At 39.0% G+C, this 10101-nt stretch overlaps 1 protein-coding gene across 1 annotated transcript in view; it reads right to left on the reverse strand.

Annotated features, from left to right (window-relative positions):
- The window catches only part of LOC104296786 (thyroid adenoma-associated protein homolog), a 39449-nt gene that overhangs the window by 24214 nt on the left and 5134 nt on the right, over window positions 1-10101 (reverse strand). Inside the window, exons 4-5 of the mRNA XM_054168624.1 lie at window positions 9262-9406; window positions 6422-6553 (exon numbers count right to left, since the gene is read on the reverse strand). Of these exons, the coding sequence (XP_054024599.1) occupies window positions 6422-6553; window positions 9262-9406 (277 nt within the window). The remainder of the gene's footprint in view (window positions 1-6421; window positions 6554-9261; window positions 9407-10101) is intronic.

Genomic DNA, 10101 nt, shown 5'->3' on the forward strand with positions numbered 1-10101 from the left:
TCCTTCTCCTTGTCCCCAGTATGAGGAACATCAATATATTTGTCTAACATGATTAGCAATTTTTCTTCTGGACTGTTCCCAAGCACCCATGGCATATCACAAGATCTGACTAGGAGATTCTCCTGAACTGACTCTAAAGTTGTAAAAGACTCTAAAAGTAGCTTGAAAATCATGGATGGCAGTTAAGTACTTTTGAAATGCTCTTTAAATTTGCTGTGTTTTCCTACCAAAGGTGGTAGGAAATACCTGAAATTGATCCAGTTGTAGGAAGCTCTTAACTTTCTGCAACATAACAGTAGACTTCACGCATATATAACAAAGATGTTCAGTCTTCTGTCTGCAGCTGGAACCATCCACAGCACTATCAACCAACTTCTGTTTTCAGGTTGGCTAGTAGAAGAGCTCCAGACAGCAGCTCTAGCACAGCTCTTTCTACAGACAAATTCTGAGTTTGTGCTTTTTTTTGCAACCCTCCATCAAATCTTAGAGAGAAGAAAATGTGTAAGTCTTACTTAAAGAAAAGGAAATCGTATCACCTATGATGCTACCACAGACTCCAGTTAATGCATCTTCAAACCAGTTTGCATGCATGCAGTTCCCTAGTTTATGCTCAGGTAATCACCACTTCTGAAAGCTACGCTGCTGCCAGAACTGGTTTTAAGAGCCACAACTAAAGGAGCTGTCTGGGGCCTCAGAGGTCTATTAGCCTAACCTGAACATCAGGGCAAGTCACCCAATGCATGAGAAAAGCTGAACTCTACACATTAATCTTTGTCCAGGATCAGAGTAACCTGACACTTCTTTTATTCACCACAGTCCTCCCATTTGCCTTACTGGAAGTTTACGCCAGCGCAGAGTACAGCAAAAAGTGGTGACTGCCCCAAAGTTTGGCAGGAGAATGAACACATTAGTCATATGAAAAGGAGAGCTCTGAACAGCTTGTTGGCATTTCTCCTTTATATGCTTCATCTAGAAAGAGACACAGCAACTTAAAATGTGAGTAGTACACACTGCAATGGTGCACGTTTTTTTAAGCTCAATGTATTTTCCATCTCCAACCCCACAGCATGAACTTAGCACTTAAGTGAGCAGGTCTGGGGAGAAGAGGGTTAACTCAACATGTTGATGAACTGAAGTTTGCATGTACTTTAAGGAATAGTATGAAAAGAAAGTTTCAAATACCAACAAGCAGTGAGGTAATGATTAAAGTGAAATACCTTCCTTTGCTCTTTCCCATGCAGTATGCAAGATGCTCTTCTCCTGTGGCTGAACACTACCAGCGACAATGGTATTTTCACCATTTTAAGTGTGCCCAGTATTTATTTTTAGCTATTTCACTAGCAACTGGAGCAGATTAAATCTAAGTCACTTGCCCTGAAATACTTTGGGGATCAGTTGTAGAGGACTTCTGGGCTACAAGTTTCAGGATCATGCCAGTCACCCATGATTTGCTGATATACCTGTGGTGTTAATGGTGAATGCAAACCACTGTGCTGCATTAACATCACATAAACTGCCTCAGCTCTTATTCAGTCAACTTAGAAGATCATTTCTTCAGGACAAGGAGACAGCACTGTTCACAAGGGGAAAGCCTCTACTCAGTCAAATACAAAACTCTAGAAAGGCATTCAAAGTCACCATGAAAATGTTTTAATTCTTTAATCTGATTAAATGATATTTTTTTCTTTTCTCCCCCTGAGCAGCACACTTGGTCTCATCTCCCAGGCAGCCAGCACCAGAACAAGAGGACACAGTATCAGGCTGTGCCAGTGGAGGTTTAGGCTGGAGTTTAGGAAGAAGTTCTATACAGAGAGAGTGATTGCCCATTGGAATGGGCTGCCCGGCGAGGTGGTGGAGTCACCATCATTGAAAGTGTTCAGGAGGAGACTTGATGGGGTGCTTGGTGCCATGGGTTAGTTGTTTAGGTGGGTTGGATTGGTTGATAGGTTGGACGCGATGATCTTGAAGGTCTCTTCCAACCTGGTCTATTCTATTCTAGAATCCATTCTAGTCTAGTCTAAGTTTCTCCTTTTCTCACATTTATGGTCACTGATCAACGTGCAAAAGAAAAGTTGCTGAAAGGCTCCTACATGCATTTAGTCTGATACTGTGAGATACAACTAAGATCATATGGATTACTGAAACAAATTATCACCTAGCAATGAAGACTCCCAGAAGACTCTCAAACCAATTTGCTCTGTAAAATAGTGCCACCCCCTTCCCAAGAGTATGCCCTTCAGAAAGGGGAAGTCAGCTTCTTTAAATCAGCCAGCTAATGATGTTTGTTGGCACATCAAAAAACAGGACAGCTGTCAATTTCATTGATTACTTTTTTTCTGAAGACAAAAAGTCTTCAGAATCTATCAGGAAGGAACAGCCATCAAGAGAAGAAGAGAGCGCTTTGTTTTGCCTTCTGTTCAGAAACTCCGAGTACAGGAGTATCATCTATTGCTTATTTCTTATGCACGTGAAATGGGAACAAAAGGAACAGGATTAGCACACCCGAATTTTTGGCAAGTGGAACAAATCAGCAATATGTTAAAAACTGACTACATCATTTATAGCCTGAGTCCTATTCTCAGAATTACTCAAGAAGTAAAGGAAATAATGACAACATTGGACTGATTTTCAAAAATGCTAACAATGCACCCAGAGATGGTGGTGCTTCGAGCAGAGCACTTACTCAGCTTGTGCTGAACAACACTGCCGCAGCCACACAGCTTCCAGGCCGTGAGCCAGGTTGTCCATCTCTATACCATACTGCCATTTCACAATAAATGTAGCGGAAAGTTCCTGAAGGTCTAAACTACATTTGAGAAGAATACTTAGTCTGCTAAAATATTCAGGCACTCTCAAAAGATTTACTCAATTTGACAATATAATTACTCATCTAAGATTCTTGATTCAGTTCAAGTCTAAAAATCAGCTAAATTTGTGCTAATGCTGACAACTAAAAATGCTCTTAAACACATTTAAGGTTAATTTGGTAATTTATCAACACTAAGATTAGGCTGACTAAAGGTATTTTTTAATAGAGAATTTTATAGAATTGCTCTGGCTTAGTTAAAATAGTGAAAAATAGTTTATTTGCACTTCTGTCATACTGACAAGCTCATAATTAGGGTAATGCTTCTCTAGATAAAAAAGCCATAGAGGAAAATTGCATGAATTAAATTAATACACTTTTTGTTCCAGCACTGAGTTACTTAAGGTTTTCATGATTTTCAGTAAAGCAGTCAGCAGCAGAGGAAGAAAATTTCTATTTCTCTGAATTAAATGATATTCTTCCCTGAAAGAGGTTACCCTCTTGGATAAGAAACGCTGCTGTGAATAGGACTAGACTTTACACAGCCATGGGTCACTAATTTAATTAGATTTCAAAGCAGCTATTCTACATTTACACTGAATACAATACTTCCTGTACCCTCCCTCAGACTAAAAGGAATAAAACAATCCCCTAGAAGTTTACACCTCAATGCATGAGGAAACAACAACAAAGCGTACATACAATACCCTGAGTTACAGATGGGGTTTATATTGTTCAAGTTATTAGGAAATCCTTAACTACTTGCTAAGCTGGTGTTTTTAGCAAAGAAAACTTTGCTAAACTTCTCTCCTTTCCAGTGAGTTAATTAGATTCTGTTTGATCAGCTCTGCTCAGAAAGTGACTGCTGCCAGCCAACTTCAGCAACTTCCCCTCCTTAATTCTGAGCTTTTACACCCATTACAAAAGTAGACCAAGCTTTGCTGTATGAATAAAAGAAATTTTTAAAATGAACTTCAGTGGTAACAGTGAAAGTCCTTGCCTTCTATAAAAAAGAGTAGGTTTTGTAGGGATTTTCTTGGAGGTTGAAGGGTAAGGTATGGCAAAGACAGAAGCCCTGCAATTTTCACAGGGTTCTTGTATCGCATTTGTTACCCTCTACTTCAGACTCGGCAAGGTTACTACTCTCATAATTTGATTGATCCAAAGCTGCATGGATTAATTACATAAGGAAACTGGGGGGGTTACACTTACTAAAAGGCATGAGGGAATAACCAGAAACCAAGCTGATATTCTTTTCCAGGAGTTCACGTAACATTTCAAGGAATTACACAAGACAGGAGCTGTTACTGGAAGTGAAATCACATTAACAGACGGGATCATTTGCTTCCAGTTTCACCATGTGTAAGTGACCTGAAAATACTTATTATTTGACACTATCACACTGCTACACATTTGTACTGTTATTCAGCAACAGGAATGTAAAGGACAATATCCTGTTACAACAATGTGCACAATCTATGCAAATAACTTTATTAACAACAGTCCAATTTCACACACTGAAAGCAGAACTAATTTCAGTCTCAGTCCCACAGTGACAAACAAGCACACGCCTTTTCAGACACTGTTCTTTCACAGAACACCTGATGCTACCTTGTCTCTTGCACGAAGGGCAGGGGAAGTTGTCAGGCTATATAGTCAGGGATTTCTTTGGATCTCACATATAAATGAAACGAAGATGTTGATTCACTAAGCTAACAATGTACTTCTGTAGGCAGCTACAGCACACCACCTTACACACTGTGTACACAGTGCGAGAGAGAATGTTGTGAAGAGTGCTCTGATGAAAGAGCAGACTTTCATGTTATGAAAACTGAGAAAAAAATAAGAAGATATTTGAATGTAATTTAGAAATTGCCAGGTGAGAGAGCACTGGTAATCCATGAAACATCTGAACCCCAGACCCAAACATACTGCATGCTCTCACAAGCACATGAGGAAAAAAAAGGAGGGTAAATGGAAGTAAAAAAACCCAACCAAATAAAAAGATCAAAACATTCAAAGGTAAACTTATTTTAATGCAGTTATAAGGAAAAGCCACAGGGGAAAAATTCCTTGTCCAGCTCCCTCAAAAGGTGAGCACAAAAAGTGAAAAGAGTTTATTGGGGAAAAAAAGAGATCACAAGGAACAATAACGTGAAAGAGACACGGGGAACGAACGGGATTCTATCTTTTCAAAGGCAGCATTCTTTGCTTGTCACAGTCGAAAGAGACTGATTTAATTAAAAGCAGTTCAGGTGAAAGAACAGGAAGGCACAACTAAGTAGAACTAAGGGGTCAGCGTAAGTCTAGGAAGGGGTTCCTTATCCTATTTAGGAACACAGCAAATAAAAAAGAATCATGATATTATTTCCTCCATTATGGCCACTTCTGCTTTACAAAGTGGTGAGTTGTAACAGCAAGTGCTGATAAGACATTAGCATTAATTAGGAGGACAGAGACCACACCCAAATACCGGACAGTATCCCTTAACACAGTGATGCTACAAGGAAAAAGGGAGAGGATATAAGGAGCCAGAAAGAAAATCCAGTATTGTATTCTTTCCAAAGAAAGTACTATTTTGAGATATTTGAGGATGCCCCTCAGAGGCTTCTGTGGCATTTAACAGGATGAAAGCTGTCTGTAACACATCCCACCTTTTACTTCTGCCCCAAAGCAGTGTAGCTTAAGAGTGCCAGCTCAAAACCACATCTGCCACACGAGCACATTCCCGGCTCCTTCTGACTACAGCAGTGGCAAACATACATTGCTATTGCCTTTTTTTTTTCCTCTTTTTTTCTTTTTCTCTTTTTTTTTTTTTTTTTTTTGTTTTTTAAACAGGATGCTTCATTTCCCATCTAGCACAATTTCACATGGAGACGGCTAACAAATTTGAACTGATTGTATACAAGTCAGTACAGGCATTACTGAGTTGCACGGACTGGTACAGACAACCAGCAAGAGATTAGCTTGGTAGCAAACTCTCATTTATTCACAACACATGGAAGAATGTGTCAGCAAAGACATTCAAAGTGAAACACATTAATTAGCTAAGCCTGCTCAAGTTTTGTGACTATTTTAAAATTGAGTAAACTAGGGCATATAGACAAAAAGGCCCAAATCCTCAAAAGCACACTGTGGGTGTGCTGAGGATCTAAGTGGATTTCAAGGTCTAATAATGAATCAATTTGCTGAATATTGTTTCCCTGATTTCTTATCTCTCTGTGATCAGGCTTCTGTAAAGACCTGGGATTCAGAGTGTCTTCCACTGCATTATATTAGACCAAAGCTGGTATTAAAGAACTTTCAAAATGTGGAATTATATGATAGTTGACTTATCACAACAAGAACCACAAAGCTGAACAGTCCTATTGCCGTTTTAACACATCCATGTAACCACATGCAAATTATACCAGAACAGCCTATGACAGTGGAACAGGAAAGCAAAATAATGAAGCATGGTGAAAGTCAAACATCATAACTTGCTGTTATGTTTCATAGTATGTGTTTCTAAGAGATGCATGGGTCACTTAAAACTTAGCAAGAAGTTTGTGATGAGAAGAGAAATACTTTTGTTTCCCATGTATCTGGTAATATTTAAAAGAGAAGCTGACATACCTGTTCCTTTAGTGCTCTTCCTTTCAGATTGTGCCACTTGTATAACCTCAGCAGCAGCATCTCTTACTACCAAATCTTCATTCTGCAGCAGTAGAACTACGCATTTCCACATAGCAAGGGTATCAGACAACCCTGCATTCAGTTATGGAGAAAAATTAGATTTCTATTTTTTATATGCATTCAAAGAAGTTATAGAGCTCTGTTTCCACACCTAAATACAACAAATGCAGTGAAACACTGAAGTATCAGGAGGAGAAATGCATTGGCAAACCACTGGGAAGACAACTGGCAACACGATCAGTATGTTTTCAGCTTGTGCAAGCTTTATATAGGTGGCTGACTCAGCTTGGTTTAAACAGTAAGCAACAGATAAGAGAACAGACCTCTCTTAACCAAGTTCAGCTTTAACTTGTGGAGGTCTATAGTTCATAGTGCAGAATCTTCACTGTTGCTGGAGGCTGACCAATGCACTGCAATCAAGGATTAGCTAGTGCAGTCTACCTGAAGCAGCAGATGCCAAACCAAGTTCTTTGGAGGTCCCTTCCAGTCCCTTACATGCAGTAGTGCTGCTACAAATGCCATTCCCTTCAGGAAACAGCAAGATCTCACCTCCCAGGGATCTACAAGTCATCTACTTCTCTCATATACACCTGACTCCACCACTTGTCAATATACTGTGCCAATCTCATAACAGCTATCTGTTGGAAGCAAGCCAAGTTTAATCCATGGGGTAACAGCAAACAGTTGAGGGTGATCACAGGTAACTACCAAGATGGAGATGTTCAACTGGTAAACCTCAAACAGGCTTGCAAATCCTTGTGCTACTTAGAGGTATCACACTAATGAAGACAACCTGAAATCATAAGGCTGTACTCTTAGGTTTGCTGAGGTATTTTGCAGCATTCATTGAACTTTCTTATTATGGGAATCCATTAGAAGGTTTCATTTTAGAGGCAGCCAGCATTTAGATATTACTGTATGGTGATCACAGAGAACAATGGAGCTAGTGCTTCATCATTGCACTGTTTTTCCTCAAGCATGTTATCAACAGGTCAATCAGAGATTTGTATCATAAGGCTAGCCAGATAATTAATTGTATTTCACTGCCCATTCAAAATTAATTGCTAGAGGCTTTACTACACAGGCAGAAGAAGCATTCCTGTATTTCATATGATTTCCCTATTTCCCTATGTGAGAACAACATGGAGTGTAATTATTTCATAAAGAAGTTGCCTTTTTTCCTAGCATGCTATACCCAGTCACGTTGAATTGGCACATCTAGGGCAGAATAATTATTCCCTTCTAGATACAATGGCTGCCTTTTCCACCTAGAGAAGTTTCTATCTTATTTCCAAGAGGGGTGAAGTCTGCAAATGGATTTTTCAGAAAGGCTGTTTCTGAACCCTCAAGCAAGATGATGGAGAGATGATGGGATCATCTAGAACATGCTGATTTTCATTTGCCCTCTTCCTCTTACAAACGTATTTAAAGGAAACTTATGGGAATGACTACTTTAACATCTACTTTCTGACATATGTGATCGAACAAGCTGATGCAGAACAAGGCGTAAACCCCAAAACTGTTAACATGCACATAATCCATTTTACTTTGAGGGAATGATTCTAGAGTCATATCATTATGACTAAACATCAGATCATGCCCTTAATTTTGTGAACTTCTCACTGGGGTACTGATTCTTTCACAGCTGCAAAGAACCTCAGATCAACAATTCTAGGTAGATCAACAATTCTAGCTCTGCATCTTCCCTCCCCTGGCCAAATTTTCAGAGCAATGTGCTATTTCAGATGGTTTGACCACTGAGGCCTTGGGGCTTTCTTTTCTGGACTGTTTGTTTGTGGTTTTTGTAGTTGTTTTTTGTTTGCTTTTTTGAGTTTTGAGGATTTGAGGTTTTTTTCTTTGTTTTATTTAGATTTTATGCAGGATAGCAACTGCTGCTATTTTTTTACTGCAGACCTTCATATCTACCCAATTGAAAAGTACAGAAACAAGCAACTCTTCTAACAAGATCAAAGAAGAAACTGCTTTCCATCAGCTATGGACCAGATACAGGGACAGATGACAAGTACAGCATTTGGGAGTTTTTCACTCCAATACCTTCACTGCCTTAATTTTATTTCAAATGGTAATGTCTGTGCTACTAAAGGCTTTAAATGGATGGTTAGAGGTTAGGATTTCCAGAGCTGATACTATGAATTCTTAAAAGAATGATGCCTGCAACAGATTTAGCTCTGTTAAATATGATCAGTACCTCTTAAGAGATACACCTCAAAATAAACAGCTGGTTTTTTAGAAACACCACTACCTGCAGTTTAAAAAGGATTCCATTCTTCTTGTCTAACAAAAAAATGTATCCAGACAATTTATACAGATTTAAACTACTCAAACTAAAATGATTTCAATAACTACTCTGGAATGCAGTATCACTGAAACTGAAGAATTTAAAGCTGCTTGCCTTGTTCAGGATGCAAAATAATTTCTTTATCACTTATCACTACCTATTTCTGTATATCTCCTCGCCCTTTAGTCACAAAATCCCTTTGTTCTCTGTTCCAGAAAGGCAGGAAAAAAGCAGAATAAAAAGCTAAAAGAAAAAAACCCAATGTCTTCTGCACAACAAGAGACTCTTGCACAACTGCTTTTTGTACCAGAATTTAAGCACCTGTTAAGTTATTAAATCCTATTGGTTTTTTTTTAAACCCTGTTTGATGCAATGATGTCTTTTGCTTGTGTTACATATCTATATATGCAATAAATTTTAAGATGTTGGCTAATGGCTTTTATCTAAAAAGATCCAGAAAATTAACATTCAAACTACTCACCAAGAATGAGCTTCTCATTGATCAGAAGGAACGATGTTACACCTTTAAGAACTTCAGCAATTGCTAACAGCATTTCTGTCTGTTGCTCATCTTCACAAAAATAAGCTATCAGCTGAACCCATTTTTTCAGGACTTCTTCTGAAATCTGAAGGCACAGAACATGCAGGAAGTATGCTGTACAATCTGGTGTTGCCACTTACTCTCACATTAAACTATGGACTGCTGAAGGGATACTACACATCAATGAATGCCCGTATTTTTGCAAGGTGGTGAACCCTCCATGTCCAAGCAAAAGCTGGCTTACAGTGCCACAAGTAGTTAAGATAGGAGATTTTCTTTTAGCCAGAGCAGTAGCAGCACCCATAGGCAATTCTTCTGCTCTGTCCCTTTTCTCTAGACTCATCACTGACTACACAACATCTTTGCATCCTTGGCACTTCTAAACATGGGAGCTGATGGAAGCTGAAGACAAATATACTGGACTCTAACAGAGAAGCAATTCTCAGAAGTATCCTGCATACAGACACATGTCGGAAAACCAACTAAAATCATGAACCATAGCATCAGTCTTAGGCTTTGGTAATGATACAATGCTTGCTAAATGTGGGGGATGCAGCTCCATCTCCTCCTCAGTATGGAAATTTGTTTAAATAGTATTGGTGAAGTACCCTGGGTTCTGATATCATGTGCATTCAAACACTAAAGGTACCTGCATGTTGTCTGATACACAGCAAAGCTTGCTGTCCTAAAGCATGGAAAAATTACCAAAAAAAAAAGTAGCAGGAAATAAAATCCAGTTGCCATCATTTGGAAAATACTTAGCCCTCAGACACATGCTAC

This window comes from Dryobates pubescens, chromosome 16, assembly GCF_014839835.1.
Source record: "Dryobates pubescens isolate bDryPub1 chromosome 16, bDryPub1.pri, whole genome shotgun sequence".
NCBI lineage: Eukaryota > Metazoa > Chordata > Aves > Piciformes > Picidae > Dryobates > Dryobates pubescens.